Below are 19,358 nucleotides of genomic sequence, written 5' to 3'. Positions count from 1 at the left end.
AGTGGGGTTGAGGTGGGTAGATGACTGGCTAGCTGCATAAGGAGTCAGCTCACAATTTGAGATGCCACCCACCTGTCACTCAAAGTGCTCACAGTCTTAGCCTTATTTAAACTGGTGAGTTACATAAAAATTCCCCTCTCTACAATATTCTATATCGTCTACATTTACAATGATTTTTAAAGACTAAAACATGTTTATTCCTGTTGTAAGTCCACAATGCAAATGCAATCAAAATCAAAATGTTTACATGGTCTTAAATAACCCAGTAAAAAAAATCTTGGATTTATACTGTGTATCTGAGTATGACATAGCTGTATGGTCCACCTGGGAACCCCTCCCACAGATACTCCATCATATAACATGAAACAGAAACAGATTAAGACACTGATTACATCCACAGTTACAGCACAGTTTAAGCTGCAGCCAGCTGCTCATTCACACAGGTCACTGAGATGTGTCTATACATGTCCTGGTCACCCTCCAGGATGCTGGGGTCAACTGGCCGTGATCAATTTCAGAGGCAGTAGGCAGCAAGCCCCAGGGTGGGGCAAGACTGTTGGACACTCCAAAGACAAATGCACATGCCTTAATTAGATTTCTCATGAACTGTGATCAACCCAAGTCTCCACAGGCTGCAAGAGCCAGCAGAAAAGAGGAAAGCAAGAGTGTTCACACAGTATCCTTTTTTTCAAGTTCAGTTTTTCAAGTCTAGAGAAACGTCCCTTCTCTGAGGTTTGTATGTCATGGCATGTATGCTGGGAAAGAGGATGAAGGGGCAGAATACAGTCTGCTGTGTGTTTTGGATGGCAGTTCTGTGAGTGGTAATATTGCTTGTGGACCACTCATGAGAGAGACAGGCGTGCATCTTTGTGGGCTGAGTGAGAGGAGAGGGGCCAACTCTCTCTGGGTTGTTTGAGATCTTATGGGAGAAGAGAAATGAGTTGTTTCCAGACAGTCAGGAGAAAAGTGATGATGCAGCATGGATGAGAAGGGGAGATGAATGGGACGTGTTACATAACTTGACCGGTTTTCCAAGGTTTCAGTTTGAATTGTGAGCTTCCTATACTTTATTTTACTGCCAGATCGCAAATATGTCTACAAATGGTCAGAAGGCACGTTTTACATAATCTCAAATGAATTTCACAGGCTTTACAGAAATAACAATCTTACAAAAACATCTGGAAGTCTTAATTTTTATGATATTGTAGTAGCCTGTCAGTTCAAATTGAAATTGAAAGTAATGATTAATGCAGCTGCATCTATACTAATTCCAGCAGCCCTGTTCAAAAGAAACCCAGAAAAAGCAAACATCATGTAACTTGGCAGAGAAAGTGCGTGTGGGCACATGGACCGAGCGGTGCTGTGAGTGGAAGCAACAATACAGCCGACAAGGGGGAGTTTCTTCTTGCAAAGCGCATGCAATCCCTACAAAAATTCCCAGTGACTTCAGATCCAAGGAGGTGGTGATATTCATGGGAGCACGATTCAAACTCTCTCACTTGGAGTACAGCTTCAGCAGCCCTGGAGCCAACGCGCAGCTCTCTTTACGCCTCTTTTCTTGTTTAACATAAACTGAAACAGATGGAATAATGTTTGCTTAAAATAGTATTTTGTTTTTCCTGCGCTGGAAGGAGAAAAAGGTGATTTCTCACGCCTGTACAGTAGATAGGTGCTGATTTGATAAGTCTTACCTGGGCATTATGAAGAGGTATCCAGGCTTCTTTCACTCTTGGGAGAGGATGCCGTCTTGCTGAGCTCTGGTAGACTAATCGCGTTTTTTGAATTTGCTCTTATTTCAGTGGCTCTTGATTAAACTGTAACGCGATCTGCGCCTTTACGCGGTAATTTCAAAACTTTGCGTGGCTAAAATGGACCGTGCAGGAGTTGCTGTTTTAATTGTTTTGACTGTTGCGCTCGTGCGTGTTGGTGACAGTCACAAGGACACAACAGGTGGGAGGAAAGAGGGTGCAGGGGCAGGCCGGGCGGTATGGGACCAGCAGCAGTCCCGGGGGATCAGTCAAGGTCACTCGCAAAAGGGACCATGGCACGGTGCGTCCTCGAAAGCATCCGGAGAAATTTTACCAGGAACCAGCCAGTCCAGGACTCTGGTCCGCCTGCCCAGGAGCACTTCAACTCAAGAGGAACGCAGGCAAAAATCCAAAGCAGGACCCGTTCATTCTACTGGCGCCTCCCGGGAAGCCCTCGTCTCTGCGCCCCGGGAGGGTGCGCAGCGCACCGCCAGACAGCCGGCCAGCCAGCAGCAGAGAGCCAGAGCGAACCGCAAGCCCAGCTCTGCCAGCACAAGGCGTCTCGTTGGGTAAGAGTGACAGCCACATGTTTTACTTTCCCATATCAAACTCCTCGAGCCTGGAGTAGGAAGCCGTTTGACCTATTTTACTGTATGAGTCCATGTGGTTTACTGTAAGTGGTGGTGGATCACTTTTGCAGAATCCTGTAATGCAAACCAATGGATGATGTAACGAGGGCTGCACACTGCTTGTGTAGCTATAGGCTAACCAAATATGAATTACTACAATGCATGCATTTTGTCATCAGGGTCATGGCAGGACATGGATAATAGCTGAGGTTAAATGCTGCAGATTACTGGGCTGATAGTGGAAGTCTGTAATGAACAGCAAATGTATATGAATTGTGAACTACATTTGAACTGTTTTGAGAGAAATGCAACAGTGCATTATCACAGTTTCCTCTCATTACTGTATATTTAAGTGGCAGTAGCAGAGTGGCTGCAGACTCCTTCACGCCGTGTGCCCCAGTTTTGTGCTGCTGCCTGTAGCCATGTATTGTAGTGGCTAAACCAGAGCATTGGCAAATTCACTTAGTGATCAGAAACACCTGTTTCTCCAGTGGCTTTCTCTCAGTGCTGCAAATCTCTTCTGTTTTTCTGTCTCCTGAACTGGATGATGGGTTGTTTCCATGTTAGGGTTCCTTTCTTTTTGTTAAATCAGGCTTCCAGTCCTGTTAGGGAGAAAAGTTGATACACACTGGAGGGGTGAGTGTTTACAAAATAATCAGAGAAGGATTTGATTGGTTCACCTTGGATTGCAGGCAGTAAATCTAAATACAACATATCATAACAGGGCTGGCTGCTTTTATGCACTTATGCCGGACTCTAATCTGCATAATGTGCAACACTTAACCTGTGTTAAGCCTAAAAAAAGATGGACAGGACAGGGCCAGACTTTACCTATATAAATGTGTGAAAATGTGCTCCATGAACCAACTTTGACACATAAAACCATCTCTCACACATAAAAACAACATTTCTGGACATCTGCAGTGGTGCATGGTTGACTTGAGGTGCTGTCTATTTAATGCAGTGCGTAAAGGAAATAGCAGCCACAGTATTAGATCCAACATGCTTTATTGCAGCATGGGGCAAATGCCTTGCTTGACATTGCCAAAAACACATATTCCAGTGTTGAATGAATAGGGTTCTTTGAGTTTTAAAGAAGCATAAAGGTGGCGTTACATAAATCTGCGGGATCATTACCTGCACGGTGATTTTAACGCTTTGAGTCATTAGCTTCAGATGAATCATCTGCTGCTTGTTAGAGAAAGTGTTTGTATGACACACTTCCCTTTTGGAATCCCCACTTAACTTACTCATTTACTGCACCCCGCTGGCTTTACATTCAGGTTGACTCAGTATGACTCCCTCTGTGTTTTCACTGCACCTGTCAGATACTTTGATTGATCCAAATAGCTCCGTGGTGAAGTAACACGCCACCCTCTCATGTTCAGGTTTAAATAAAAATATTATAACATGTTGTGAACAAGGTAATAACTACATATATTATAACCTGGGGCACGATACTAATAATGTTGTATAAAGGTCTCCATTACATTACATACATAAATCCCTTGATGGAATTTGAATGTGATGACTGATGTCTTTGGCACGAGTCTGGCCTGATGTGTTTGATTTATGACAAAGCTAAGCCTGCCAGAGGGCCCAAACAACTGCATGTTATCCGTGTGACGCCTCAGTAACACTCGCAGCATCTAATGAGCAACAATCCAACTGAGGTCAATGAGTCAATCCCTGTTATCTTCTCAAATCACCATGAGTCAGACATCCACTTACTGTAATATCTTGTGAAAAGATGATGGGGCACAGATCCATGCCAGCGCGTTGACTGTTGCCCTGGAGTTGCTCTTGCGGTCTGGTGCCTTTTCATCTATCTTACTGGAAAAAAAAAATTGGCCTGCACTACAAGTGTGGATTAAAGAGTGCAAAGAATCCAGTTGTAGCTGTTTAAAAGCTGTCATCTCTCATTTGCTCAGTGATTTATGGAAGATGCAGGGTGTTTTTCATGTCCCGTGTGTCCTCTATAATCCCTTCAACGCTCGGAGAACTCTGGATTTGTTTTCACTCTGGACTCTCACATAACAGAATGAGGATGACTTGTGGGTCCATATTCATCTAGAGTTTCGTGACTTGCCCTGAAATTTTTTTATCAAATAAAACACAATTACAGTGTAGTCTCAGAGGTGTTCATATCAATAGGCTAACCACATCAGAACGATCTGAAACAGCATTTGCAATCAGATCTGTTTGTCATGCAAAATTGTTTGAGGCCCCCCACTCTCACAGTTAATGCTTTGCCGACTAAGAAGAGGTTTTCCTTTTTTATTTTATGTTTGGAGAAAAAGTATTGTTATTTCACTCTGGATTTTGTGGTCCTTTGTACAGGCCTAATGTCTGTGGAGGTCAGCAGTGCTGCTCTGGTTGGGCATTGGCACCAGGAACCAACCGCTGCATAAAGCGTGAGTATTCTTACTGTAACATCATATATAAACTTTTGTAAAGATTCTTTCATTCTGCTGCTAAAATGTGCATGTTTGCAGCACACAAGCTCACTGACTTAAATCTTTCTTCACTGGTAAACTTTGCAGTCAGAAAGACTTTTGTATCTTACGCACACAGACTGAAACAACACAGTAAATGGATACTAATGACTATCCTGTCAAGGGGAATTGCCCTATGAAAGTTTTCCTAGGGTGTTATTGCCCCCACGGTCATGTTCATCATGCGGTGTTGGCATTTTCTTTTCATGTGAGCTTCTTGTGTGGAAATTACCAGCACTTAGCATTTGGCTCTCCTTTTGACACCAGCCCTTAATTATGGATGGAACTGCTCCTTGTTTTATTTGACCACAGCAGTATTGGATGTCCTAACTGCCAGATAATTAAATAAAAGGACATCAGCTGTAATCAGCTACTTTTTTAAAGGCATTAAAATAGCCCCTAGTCTTTATCTTGCATGTGAAAAATCTTTCAGGCTCGTCTTAAATAGAAGCGGCTCTCTGCATGTCATGTTACAATTTCACACTGACCACCATTGTTTGCTGCAGGCAGAAATAACAGGTTGGAGTAAGACCTTTTTTAGTAAAAGTTATCTTTACATTTTACAAGCAAAGTGAAACCCACAAGTGACATCTATCTAACTAATTATGTTTTTTTTTACTTGTTTACTGTTTTTCTTTATTGCTAATTATCTTCCCCATCACACTCACACAGTTCTCACACCAGTCGGTTACACAACAAACCTCTTGGCCCCAGCACTCTTCTTATTAAATCTCCTCCCCTTCTGCCCAGTGTACAGTCTCCTTCTATTTTTTTTCTCCATCCCCAGATGAAGGCACACTTACCAAGGTGTAAATTACATCTAACATGGATCTGCAGTTACCCAAATTAAAAGAGTAAATACTTTTAATCTGCCAGAAAGTTAACAGGTACAGTCTAACGCGCCTATGTTAAACAAGGCAGTGCATCTAAGCAAGCCAGGGGTCTGTCCAACCATCTGGACCCTCTTACAGCTTGGCCATCACCCAGATCTGACTGGAGGCTATGCTATCATCAGCTGAGTGAAGCCCCACGGCCGGCAAAATGCCAACACAAAGGCCCCAGACTGGAGCTAGGACTGGAAGCCCCCACGTAGAGGACCTCCGTGGAGGAAAAACAGGCTCAGGCTATCTTTATTCCTTCCTCGCCTGAGACCCTAGGCAGCTTTATTAGGAGATGGCAGCATGAGAAAACATGTTCACCGTGGGGGAAAGAAAAGGAACAAACCTGTCGGCTGGAAGCAAAAGTAAAAATAAAACGCGGCTGAGCTGCGTCTAGGAAATTCTCGCTGAAGGGATTGAAGTAATGTCTAATATTAAAAGTGTCAGCTGCAGGCTTCACCTGCATGGCTGGATTGGGTGTCTAGAATTATGGCTTGGTAACAATACCTCCTTGTTGAGAAAATATATGACAGGATTTGGATCACTAGTTGTCCAGAGAGTGTGCCTACATGTCTTTATAAATGTGTTTATGAAAATGTCTGGGTCTCTGTAGGTCTGGTTCAGGATTGTCATCTGGCTCACTAAAGACACCAGTCCAGCCCCTGGCAGATTTAGTGCAGACTGTCTGTTTTCAACTTCAGGATGGATGGCTGGCAGACCTGTTTATGTATTAGAGCACCAAAAATAACCAATGCTGTGTGATGGAAAGCTGTAGTTCATTAAGAAGAACATTTCCTCTGCTCTGCTATGTTCATTTCTCTTTTAAATTAGAGATAAAAAGCTCAAGTTTTTATGACTGTAGAATTACCTGTCGGATGTAAGTTTTATTAAGGGTGGCCCGAAAATCAAAGGTGTGCGTGTTGGCTGGTAAATGGAGGCCAGGTGTAAACTTGTTTACTTACAAGCAGGATCGAAGCTCCCGTCGAGATGAATGGAGCATCTCATTCCTGGGTCCGCTCTGGTGTTCATTCCCCACTGTGTACAGACTCACATCTGTTCATCAAAAGTCTTGTTGCTTAGATAAATAGTCAAGGGAGTCCTTACTGTAGCCTCGCCCAAGAATAGCCCAGCAGTAGTCCTGCCTCAATTATAAGACATGACTATCGATCAGCTTAGTAGTGCTGTCAACACCTTCTTGACACAAAAAACCAATGAAAAGTTTGTCCTGAATACACAGATGTTCACTGTCAAATCTCTAGATGAACATTTTTTAATGGTCTCCATCAATTTAAAACCTTTTTTTAACCAAGTGGCTCAACAACACATCATTCATTAAATATGCCAATAATTGTAAGCCATGGGAATGTTGTATAGCTGCCTAAACAGCAATTGCCAAAAAAGAGAAAGCAGCATGTTGGTTCAGTACCAAATATTCTGTCCCATTGGACAGATTGTATCAGGAATGGCCTCTGTTTACAAAATAGTAAGTTACTTAGCTGTGGAATTAGAGTGGAAGTTTGAATGGGTTGGCATGTTTTTGGATAAATACAGTAACCCTCTATTAGATGTCTTGTACATCAGTGAAGAAATACTGTTTTAAAGCTGTGGTTTCTTGTTGAGGAAAACAATTAAAGCCTCTGTTACTGGATGACAGATTTAATTATTTCTTCTCGTTTGTGTCAACCTTATCATATCTTTGCTGAATTGGCTTTCAGTCATACCTACCACATTGCACACATTGTGCTACTTTAGTGGGCTCTCTGTTATGTTAGGAGTGCACAGTCTACCTGCTAACTGCTCTGTAAGGCCGTACTTTGACATACAAGGGGTCGCCATCCATAGTCTGCTGCAGTTGGATGTAGCATAAGTCCACGTAGTAGACATTGGAGGGCAGGATGGATAGTCTAACCTGTATGGTTTGTTTTCAGGTTAGTATTGGTAGTCCATGGCTGTACCTCCACTTCCTAACACATTGTTTACAATGTCCCTTCTACTGGCCCTGGACACTGGAGGCCTGAGGTCCCCACAGGCTGAGATCATGTAGCTTATCCGACAGATCGTCATACAAGTTTGTAGGTGGATGGTTAGTATAGTAGACACAAAAACAACGTGTGCTTTAGGATACACTCTACTCTGACAGATCTACTTTGTCTTACTGTCACGTTGGACTGAGGGCAGAGTAGATGCTAAAATGATTATTAATCCATTGAGTGCTATTACCATGCTAAATTTGGTAGATATTTGTAACACCACACACAAACATCTCTGATATAATGTCATAGCTGTTCGCTACTGTGCAGATGGCTACAGGAAAAGTCGAGGGAGTCTGTAAGAGTCATCTTTTGGAGACCATAGATGTTTATGCAGAATTTCCTAGCAATTTATTTAAGAGTTCTTAAAATACTTCAGTCTGCATGACAAAAAGCCTGGCTTTAGTCTAAGAGGTATGTTAGTGTAGCTCATACTGGCAGGTTCTCTAGAGTTATGTCGTGTTGCACTGGCTTCTCCACTTGACATGACTGTTTTAGTAATTGGATTAATGGCATGGTCTGCCACACACGGAGTGAATGTATGGTACAATATAGAATATTAAAGACCAGGAAACACTGTGGAAAGGGTTCCCTGCAGCACACACAGGAACTGGCTTTCATTTTGCCGGAGCTCATAGTGCTCCCTAAAGTGCAAGCTTTAACATTCTAATTTCACCACACTATACATCACTGTGTTTTGGCAAAGGCATGAGAGTACATATGGCAACATGCTGCAAGTGTAGCCAACAGTATAGACCCCCCCAAAAAAGACACACAGATGGCCCTTGATTTAAACTTGTTGTCTCTGAGAGAGTACAGATGAAAGGTGCATCATTCATCTGAAGGAATAAAGTTGTTTTCAGTCTCTTAAGCAGTTGGTGATTGACAAGGTGAAATGCAGTAGAGAAGAGTTTCTTTTTGATTGCCTTCCAGCTCTTTTTTGGCATGCTGTGCTGCTCAGAGCTCCATCATAGCCCGAAAATAACTCCCGCAGATAAGATTGTCCTTACCTTTGCCTTCAGAAGGTAATGTTTCCTCTCTTTCCAAACTAAAACAAATACCATGTAACATGTTTCCTCTAATTCTGTCACAGGTAGTTTACAGCCTGCACTGTGGACACGCTCCGAGTTGAGGCTTAACACAGCTGTTCAGCATTTATTTATTACATACTTCTACTAAATGTTAAATGTGATCGGTTGAAAATCTAGATCTACATGAATATTTATTGATGTTGGTAGCAAAGTGTAGAATCAGGCTTTGTTGATTTATTTTTCACAGCACTTTAGATTTAAACCTGCGTGTAAAATGCATTGAATGCCCGTCTCATGCTATAACATGTGTTGAGCAGCTGGTGAGGTATCAAGGACATACATGTGTAACCGTTTTCTGACCTCCAAAACAGTGCCCAAAAATGTGGGTTCATCATCTTCACCTAATAGATACAAGCCGTCTCAGTTTGCCTTTACCTCGCTGGCACACATCACCTATGTTGACTTCTGTACTGCTACAAAAACTCACATGAGAAGCACGTGCCGTGACATCTGCTCTAATCAAGTCACATATATGTGTATTAATTGTTGTTGTGCGTAACAAATTGAAATAAGATTGAAGTCTGACATGCAGCTAGTCACGACCAAGAGTCACACACATAATACAGTGTACATGACCTAGTGAGTCACCAGGACTTTTCTGCCGATATCCTGTGGAAACTGTGCAGTTTCTAATCTTCAACATCCCATAGGAAGCTGCAGAGTTGAGAGATTAGCTGAGAGGAATTTTATGATGAATGAGTGTAATGAAATCATAGCAGTAACAAAGAACAGAAAAGAATGTTTACAAAAATAAAGCTCTAACACCAATGAAAACCAAGCTAGCAGCTGGTTTATAAGATGCTGGTGTTTCTAATGACGTCATTGAGCTCCAGTTGAAATTACTGCAGCACAGACAGCCACAGAGCCCTCCTTTGCTTTATATGTCGTGTGTGTGTGTGTGTGTGTGTATTTGTGGGGGTTGCACAGTTTACAGTTCAGGGGCATGACACTCCTCTGGCAGACTGTAGAGAGTTATGGGCCATTAGACAGATCCTGTAATCAATACACACTCCAAACCCCATCATTAACAGAGGCGCTGGACAGCTCGCGCTCAGTTTGTCAACCCAAACCAGAAGTGCTGCTTTCTCCACTCCAGCTGGTGCGTCTGTTTGTAGGTTGCAATTGGGTCCTGTTTCGGCCTCCTGCGCCACATGTTTTTCTAATTGCTACCATAGAAGAAAGTGTGGTGAAAATGAGGTACTGTTGTGCGTCTGGACTGAGACATCCTCCTGTAGCATTTATTATTTGTGTAAAAGGGAAGGTAGAGCCCATGAAAACCTGTTAAGTATTCTCCATCAACTCTCCATTGTTTATAATGAAAAAACATCCACAATCCCTCAGCAATGAGGAAGCAAGCCTGAGCATGACTGACACTTACAGAGCCACATTAACAACAAGCACCCCCTTTTTCTTCAGACGCACACACGTACTGAGGCCAACCATATATCATAGCACCCTCCCGCTTAAAGACCATATGGAAGTTGTTGGGATGTGATCCCTCAGGAGGATGGGGTTTGTGGGTTTTTGGTGAACACCACGTCTCACAGAGTCAGCTTTACAAGTTGTCGGCGCACTCCCCCAGATCCACATGTCCTCCACGGAGCACCCCAGCATCTGGCCCATTAGAGGTTAGATGTGGGAGTTCGAGGGGTGTGGTGGAGGCACAATGCAGCATGGCTAAAAGCAATGTACACAGTGTCATGGGTCACAAGTAGGTTAACAAAATCCCCCCACAGAGCCGAGGTGGGTTTGAAGAAAAAAAAACTCTTACTACTGTATTGGACCGAAAAAAAACCCACACTGTGATTGGAAAATGTGCATCTGTGTCAGAGGCACCTTAATTTGGTGAAATATTACTCTTGTAAGATTTACCACAAAGAGAAAATAAAGGATCAGTCAAACATGTCAGGCTTTCTCTCCTCTGGTTTTGATTACAAAAATAGAGAAGTTAGTTCAGAACTTTTAATGAAAACCTCCAGACTTACAGTAACTGCAATTTCAGTTGTACACACAGCAAAGTTAGTGTTTGGCTGAGATGACTGAGATGATAGCACTTGCACTGGCAACCATGTGGAAATCACATGCTGCAAAGAGATTAACACTCACTTGAAAAGATAAGCATTGAGAGGCAATTGTATTAACTGCTCAATAGACCAATACTTACTTCTTCAGCAGAGAGTCCAGAGGAGAGGCGAACCTTTAAACTTGTCTCACCACTTTGCCTTCCTCCCATTCTAAACACTTGACCTATTTCATGAGCTCTGTCAGGTTCTGTGGTGACTTCTAAAGAGAGGCATCTGCTGTCATCACAGGAGGTTTACCAGACTACACGTTTAGTTACCATAATCTTCTCCAAAGTTTTGTTTCAGCAACTTTAATCACAAACTTCAGCTTAAACACTTAAAAAATAACATTTATGCAGCACTTTTAAAATCAATTTACAAAACAGTGTGATGGATGCAACAGAAGAGGCGTTAGCAAAGTACAGAAGAGGATGAAGGATGAGGGAGGCAAAGGACAACACAAAAAAATAAATACTAAAATGTAATGACCGACATGGGTCAATGGAAATTGGCTTTAAGAAGTCATTTAAGATTAGATACAAATTTTCCTCAGGTCGGATGCTCCAAAGACAAAATTGCTGATCCAGTGCAATCTAAAACTCGCTGGGTTATTCCGGCAAAGAGGGATTGCCAGTCACAAGCATGTTGTCTAATTTTGTATTTCCCCAATTTCCTCTCTTTCCGTTTCAGGAGCTGAAAGAACCTTTAGCCAAGCCTTTAGTCATATTGTAATCTCCGGACTCAGCTCCTAGCCTCTAAATCTCATAATGGGTGCATAATGCTCTCTGCCTGTTAGAGAGTCCGTCCCCAGATTATTGTGATTATGCTTTCATTATCAATATTATTTTCAGAAGACGTCAGGTTACCTCTGGCAGCGCAGCTGACCTGTGTAAAGTGAGGAGATTTCGCTACATGTTTGAATTATGTCAGATACTGGTTTCAAATTGCCCCCTTTGCTGAATGAAGGGACTGTAAAGATTTGATGGGTTGTGTTACGTGCAGTCAGGGAGAGGGGAAGCCAAACCTCAGGTGGATTGTAATGGACTGGAAACGAGTTAGAAATGAGAGTCGAGTGGAAGAGGGACATGAATGGCAAACTTATATACACATACGTAACAGTAACTGTAGACCCCAAGAGGAATTATGAGCAATACTTACCCAATACAGACCAGGGATAGCTTCAGTGATGTCAACCGCACACAAGACGGTAGAAATGACAGTGATAACAGTGCTGGTTAAACCGGGTAAAATGGGTGGATATGTGCATTAGCCATAGCTGTCAGGATGCTGCCCATTGTATGAATGTGCAACTCATTTGTGAGGATGTGTGACACCATGTTAGTACTCATGGTACACAGCAAGCTGCCGTACTGTCACTGTCAATGCACTCAAAATAGCAAGAGTAACTACAGAAGAAAATTATTTGGGGCACTGTAAGTTTTAGAGGACTGGAAGACACTCAACCTACTTAAATATGCCTTAGCTAAGCCCCAAAAATGCAGTGTTTATTACTGACTCCTCTGGATCAGCTTGTTTATGTGGAAGGCTCAAAGGTTCCAACAAGAGTCTGACAGTCTCCACTTTTCAGATGACTGGATGTGGACACAACCTCCGAAAACCTTGGCCAGTCCGTCTCAGTCATAATTAGGGCTGAAGTGGCAATGCCAGGAATGTTTGCCATTTCTCCTCTTTTATTTCCGATGGATTCTCAATTTATTATTACTCTCGCAAAGTAATAATTGCTTCACATATTTGTGAAATGGATGGAATGTGAGGCAATTAGTTTTAATGATGTGCAAGACAAATCGGCACGACAGCAATTACTGTGACAATGTGCTCAACAGCCCAGAGGCAGGACCCAGGGACAACACAGACAGGCAGCGACACTGTATGCCGCAGGCCGCTTGAGCTTCATGTGGGGGCGCATGTCAGGCCCGGAGTCACTGACCTGTCCGCTCAGTTTGTTTGTCAGCACCAGCGACATGGTTGTCAGGGTTCAGGTCTGTGCCTCGCAGCTCAAGAAACGGGCTACATTTCTGCTCAGGTGTGAAGAATGCAGTTTCACACATTACCCAGTTTTCCTGTGGCCTATGTGATCCACCGCTTCATCCCTAAACTTGAGGTTAAGCAGACTCTGGACAAGGCAGTGGCACCCAGCCAGACCTTACTTTCAGTATGATGATGTATTTTACTACTTGCCAAACAGAGCTCAGACAATCCCAGTTTTATCCCATGATGGAAAATTCAGATCACATACCAAGTTATACAAATCCGCCACCACACTTCTCTAAATGTGTACACTTCATCAAAGTAGGCTGTACATTTTCCTCTGGGTAGTTAAAACGAAATGCCTGAGTGAATTATTCGGTCCAAATAAAATTGGCTACACCGTGAAGCGGAGGAGAGTGGTGATTGTCTGATATTTAATCCTCAGTTTGTTTCTCATCATACCGCAGCCTGATGATGCGTAATGCAGTGGTTTCCAATTAAACATACATGCTATCTGGCAAAAACAGATCTCCTTGTAGGAAGCAAACACAGCGCTGTAATGTTTCCTTCTGTCGCTTCAGTTTGAGCCCACGTCATCACAAAAAGCATCCTCGAAGGTCTTTCTGTCAAGACTAAAGGAAACATAAAGTGACCAGAGTACAAGCATTGCGTTGCAATAACAGGAAGTGTGCAGCAGGTAGAGCGATGTTCGCACCCAGTGGGGTCCTTTTCGAGTGCCAGCCTTTCCCGCTGCCAAGAGCGGCAGCAGTGTTCCTGGCTGCAATCTGTTAGTGTCCACAGCATCTGTGTCAATAGCATTCCATAGCACTGTTGACAGTGCCGCTGTTTGCTTTAGCCACCACAGACCAGCGGCCAGATTTACTGTTTGAGGACGATGTCATAAATCCCCAAGTGCTGTCTACTACATACATTTGTGTCACAAGATCGAGAACTTGTTTACATTAAATTGTGTGCCACAGTTTTTCAGTTTTTGAAGTGTCTGTGGTGTGATGGGAGGACATAGGGGGGGGGGTGGGCTGGCAGAGTGACATAGATTATTTTTCCATGACCATGAAATAACCCCACCGCTGTGTATTTGCAGACTATTGATAAATATTATGCACACATTTATCTTTTAAGTACAATAAGCGCCATCAGATTTAGTTTGTTTTTCAAGAAAAGGATACAGCTCTGCAGGCCGTTCCTTTGATGAAGTGTCAGATATTTGCAGTTGGCCTCCTGCATGCACTTTTTCCTATTCACTCATTTTTTTATTGCCTCTTTCTTTTATTACCTTTTTAAGCTGTCTGTGTTACAGTGAAAGCACACACTGGATTCTACATCAGGACCAAGAGGTATTTTTGGGAAAACACTGGCAGCCCTGAACTGAGCCACGATTTTGTCGTTTAGCCTTTACTTCAGTGAGAAATTGGATAAGAATTTAATGTAAGTGATCATATACATTAGACTAAACAGGGCGGTTGAAAACTCTCAAGAAATTGAACATGACAGCCCCTCCAGGCTTTCTGCTGAATGAAAAGGACAAAAATGGTTTAGAAGTGAAACTAATAGCCTCTTGATTGAATCAATCAGGAAAACCCATTCCTGCTACTGGAGGGGGGGCTCTAACATGGCCTACTGTGAACCTGATCTCCATCTGTGCTTTCTCTTCAGCTGACTGCCAGCCCCCCTGCCAGAACCGTGGCTCCTGCAGCCGGCCACAAACGTGTGTGTGCCGCTCGGGCTTCCAGGGGTCCCGCTGTGAGGAGGTGGCTCCAGAGCAGGTGTACATCCGGGACAGAGGCACCCTGAGGCGCATTCAACCAGGCACCAACCCTTTCCAGAGAGACCAACCACAGAGAAGGCCCTCAGAACGACACGCCATCGACACCACCAGGGCCCAGACCCCACGACCTGTGACCACCAGACAACCCGCCCATACTGGGTAAGTGACTGCTTTCTACTTCTTATTATAGCTAGAAAGAACCTCATGAGTTTTCCACATAAGGTTCTGTCAAAAAAAGACCTCAGTCAGCACTAAATTAAGCAACCATCAGAAAAGTAGACACATACTAGTGGTATTTCTTGAACTAGCCAGAAAAAAGATTCCACACTGACTTGTTGTACAAGTCAGTGTTCAAAGAATAAGTTTATTCTTTTTATACAATAGATGTATTTGCACCATCAGGCTTTTATTTCCTGCCTGTGAACCAGTTTATACTCTGAGGAAGTATTTTTAAACAAAAGTAAATGAAGCTGTCATGCTAACAAGCAACTGTAGCTTCACTTCGTGATATTCCACTCATCTGTCTCAGAGGTCAGGACTGTGGGATGGTTTGCTGTTGGTAAACACTCAAATTTACTTGTCAAACACATTGCGTGTGTTTGTGTATTTACTTTGCCAGCACACATGGTGACCATTTCACCATCAACGTGTGAGTGACCAGGCCTTTATGCTACATTAATGAGGGCTCTCATTTTTATTGTTAGCCCATCAAATCATGTTTCATTTGTGGAACATATGTTAATTTGCAGCATTTTATGGTTTTGAACAGAGAGATATTTGTTTTAGCTACGCTTGTCGTACAGGCAGGCACAGAGAAAACAAATTGACACGCTCCGCTATTAGAAATTATTTAAGGCTTTTTAACAAACAGTAGTTCACTCCTAACAAGTTCTGTGCTGGTTGTGTTTATCGTTGCAATAAGTCAAACCAGATGACTCTGTTCGTATGTTAAATCTTTAATACACTCTAAGCAAAACAAATGCTGAGTAAAGCAAGTACGCATTTGCCATGCTTGAAAGAGTATTAAAAATAAATCTGTAAATGTTGGAAAATATAACATGGCTTACCAGACAGAGGTATTAACCCATGCTGTTTGCTATGAAAATAGAGCAGGAAGATTATATTTTCTTTAGGCTTTGACTGCTTTAGTGTGTTCTTTGATTTATTGGAATAACTGTGACTATAATGTATCCAACTAATAATTGCCAGGGCGAAGGCCTCTTTCAGTGCATTCAGCAAATTCTCCAAAGGCTGCTAATCAGACAGGCCTAATAGTTTCTTGGCTTGGATGTCTGACTGTTTTAGTTCCAATCTTGTTGGAAAATAACTTTTTGGTTTGATTAATCACTTTACCATGGCGAGAACCATATTCTTGATCAAGGATGTTGAAAGGGAGTAATTGTTTCCGGGAATCTTTTGATGGATCGTTATTGCTTACAGGTTCAGACTTATCTTGTCAAATTGTGCTCTATGTTGGACTCAGGCCCAGTGCTTTTCTAATCCGCTCACAGTCATTTAAGTGCCATAATTTGTTTGGGCACTGAGGTCATCGTTCACTTTTTAGCCAGTTTGTCATCTGGGTAATTTCTCTCCACCAAACCACCAAAACATTCTCAATTACATCTGACATTTATGGTGCTCCTCTTGCTAATTGTGAGGGGTTTGTGTCATTTCAGGCTTTTGCTGGTGTTAAGGAATTATGCTGGCCGAGCCATCCACGTGTTTGTGGTAGCTCAATGAAAGACTACTAAATGTTTTGGCAGATGGTTCATAAAACAGTTTTTGTACATCCTCCTTCCCAAAACAATTATCTTGAAGTCATAGTAAATCTTCTAATCAATACAAGACCTTTGCAGAGTGCACAGTTGCTGTGCATATGTTTGCTTTGTTCTTGACTCACAGGACATTTTTGTGTCCTGAGTCACAGTTCTGGGATAAATAGTGAGAGACTCTGCTGCAGGTTCAACATTGTAAGAAGTAGACAGAGTTTCTGAATCACAAATGCCCCTGCTATGACTGTCTTAACTAACATGTTTCGGCTAAGCTGACAGACAGGCTGTAAGGCAGGCTGTTCCAGATGAGATTTTCTTCTGCAAAATTTCCAGCTAATCCAAGTGTTAGTTGTTGTAGCCAGCATATTTCTCTGTCATTTTTAGGACAGAATAAAAACTTCAGCCAATATTGTATAATGTCTTCATTAAAACATTAATCAAATAATTATTTGGTACTTCCAGGAAGTTATTTGAGTGCTTGTGTAATTCACATTTAAAGCTCAGCCCTCATGAACTGCTGCAAATTTTCTGCATTCTCTCAGCCTAGAATGATCATTCAGGGGTGGAACAGTGTTCCCTCTGGAGAAGTGGTGGATGCAAGTCTTGGTTTCATATATCAGGCTGAGGTTCCACTGTTTCCAAAGCCAGGAAAGCACGAGCAACGTGAGGTCACGGAGAGTGAGAGTCAGATACAAACACTGGTGCCAAATCTCAATGAAGGAGTAAGGAGAGGGGAGTAGGGAGGACAGACGCTCAGGCTGAGATAGATATGTTAGGCTTGCCCCCACTTATATACTGAGGGAGCAAAGGCCGCCCAGTACATGCAGCATGCAGCCAGTCTCCTTTCATTTCTCCCTACTAGAGAAGGTGTAAGGTACTATATATGTCTTTCTTGGAGCAGACATGCTTGTTATGTCAGCAGCACCCTGTTACTAACCCAGCCTGTCAAGTGGCGCCAAGAACAAGAAATAGTGAAGAGAAGGAATGAGACAAGACAGGACGGAACGAACAAAAAGAATGATAATACAAAAAAAGTCCCTTGGAGAAAGTCATCTGTTCTATCGAGCTGAACAAGGTGACCTCAGGAGGACTTGATTTCAGGGTATATGCATCCTTTAACATCAGTGGCATTCCCTCTGTGCTTCCTACACTTTGGCTGATACTTGTTCTTCTTGAAGCCCCTTGTGGTGTTATATCATGTCAGGGGGCAGCAGACAGGGAAAGTCTGGAGTCAGGCCTTTTTGATCAGGCACTGAGTAACTGAAGTATGCTATACATACTACAGCAAGACTAAAAAACTATTGACACAAATACAGATTTCAACATCATCCTGCTTATCTCATCCAAAAATTAATTGCAGTGTTATCACTTGATTGAAGTGTCTGTCTTTTCTTTGGCATTGTTGGTAGATGTTTTCAGATGTGTGCCAGTGAAGAAATGATGGACTTGAGCAATATTTTCATGCACCTTATCATTATAGACATAGTCTGGCAATTAGCACTTACCCAATATAAACATAACAGAAGTCTTTGCTTTGACTTAAAATTCTTCTGTCAAACACATAATGCTCTGAAAGTGTCCCACCCAGTGGTCAGTTATTGAAAAGGCAATTTGTGTGTGTGTGTGTCTGTGTGTATGTGTATAATCTACTGTTGTGCATAGTTCAAACCCACAGCAGGAGAATTGTTCTGTTGTTCAGTGCTGGTACTCCTCTCAGCATGTTAGCGGGAGCTACTACAAGGACAGTTTGCTGACCTGCTGCATTATATTCTGTGTTGTTGTTTGCTCACTTCTGTTAGTGTTGTTGCCTTAGCAATGCATATCTGCAAATGTGATGGGGCTGGCTTCTGAAGGAGCACTGAAGGGAAGGGTGTGTGTGTATGTGTGTGTTTGGCTTTTGACTTCAAATATCAACAATGTGATGTAAATAAATTCTCATCTACAATTTACAGCATGTTCTGTTTATCTGTGTAGTTCTTCCCTGCTCTATGTTGGTCATATCCATGGTGACAGATTCTTTTCCAAAAACTCTTTGGCTCACTCAGAGTTTTTATGTTGCCATGAATGTCAGGAATAAAATGTTATTTTTTTTTTAGAATTGGCTGTTTTATGAACAGCACTACTGAAGGATTGTGTTCATGTATTCATGATAGATTAGTGTTGCAATGGACAAAACATATGATCAACAAATCTCCCTCCTACTGTATTCCTGTCCTCAGTCTTTCACCTCTCCTCCCCTTCTGTATCCCAAATGTCCCAGCAGCCTGTTCTGAGGGATTAACTGTAAAAAAAACGTTAAAATCGGTACATCCTATATACAGCTGGCAAGCAAATAACCGTTTCCTCCTTTGCAGAGCTCTGGAACAAATGCGTTTCACTACAACGCTGTGTTTCCTGTGAGCGCTGTGCTCAGCAGTAGTGAAAGGCTTGTCCCTGTTATCACCAGATCCTGTAGATCACAGGTCTGTCAGCTCACAGCGTGAAGGTCAGGGCCAGTGGTGAATACTCTCGGCTAAGCTGGAAGTGTGATAGAGGATGTATTCACAGACTACTATGAGGTTTTTTTGTCATGGTATCTCTGCTGTCCCAACCGTTCTCTGACATGAGGTTTCTGCAGGAAACAAAGTGGGGCAGAGCAGGATGTGTGTGTCGTTTGCAGGCTGTCCTTCCAAAGGTCATCTCTCTGTGAGACTCCGGACAGCTGGCAGTAGCTACCTGGATAACTGAACTGTACACTGATACAGATTACAGTTTGAATTGTCATGTCTAAATAAACTGATGTATTCAAGAAAGCTGGTGACTAAATGGTTAAGTATTTACACAGCCAAGATGGTGTTAATGGTGTGCAAAGATGGTGTTCTTCACTGCTTCACTTGC

The 19,358-nt window shown here is 42.6% G+C and overlaps 1 protein-coding gene across 1 annotated transcript in view; it reads left to right on the top strand.

The window, feature by feature from the left end:
• The first annotated feature begins 1,850 nt into the window (after window positions 1-1,850).
• The window catches only part of LOC114427121 (latent-transforming growth factor beta-binding protein 2-like), a 72,595-nt gene continuing 55,087 nt past the window's right edge, over window positions 1,851-19,358 (top strand). The window contains exons 1-3 of the mRNA XM_028394916.1: window positions 1,851-2,317; window positions 4,718-4,791; window positions 14,598-14,868. Coding sequence (XP_028250717.1) covers window positions 1,869-2,317; window positions 4,718-4,791; window positions 14,598-14,868 — 794 coding nt within the window. The 5' untranslated portion in view covers window positions 1,851-1,868. The remainder of the gene's footprint in view (window positions 2,318-4,717; window positions 4,792-14,597; window positions 14,869-19,358) is intronic.

This window comes from Parambassis ranga, chromosome 22 (assembly GCF_900634625.1).
Source record: "Parambassis ranga chromosome 22, fParRan2.1, whole genome shotgun sequence".
NCBI lineage: Eukaryota > Metazoa > Chordata > Actinopteri > Ambassidae > Parambassis > Parambassis ranga.
Note: the sequence above shows the minus strand (reverse complement) of the source record. Positions and strands in the feature narration are given on the sequence as shown.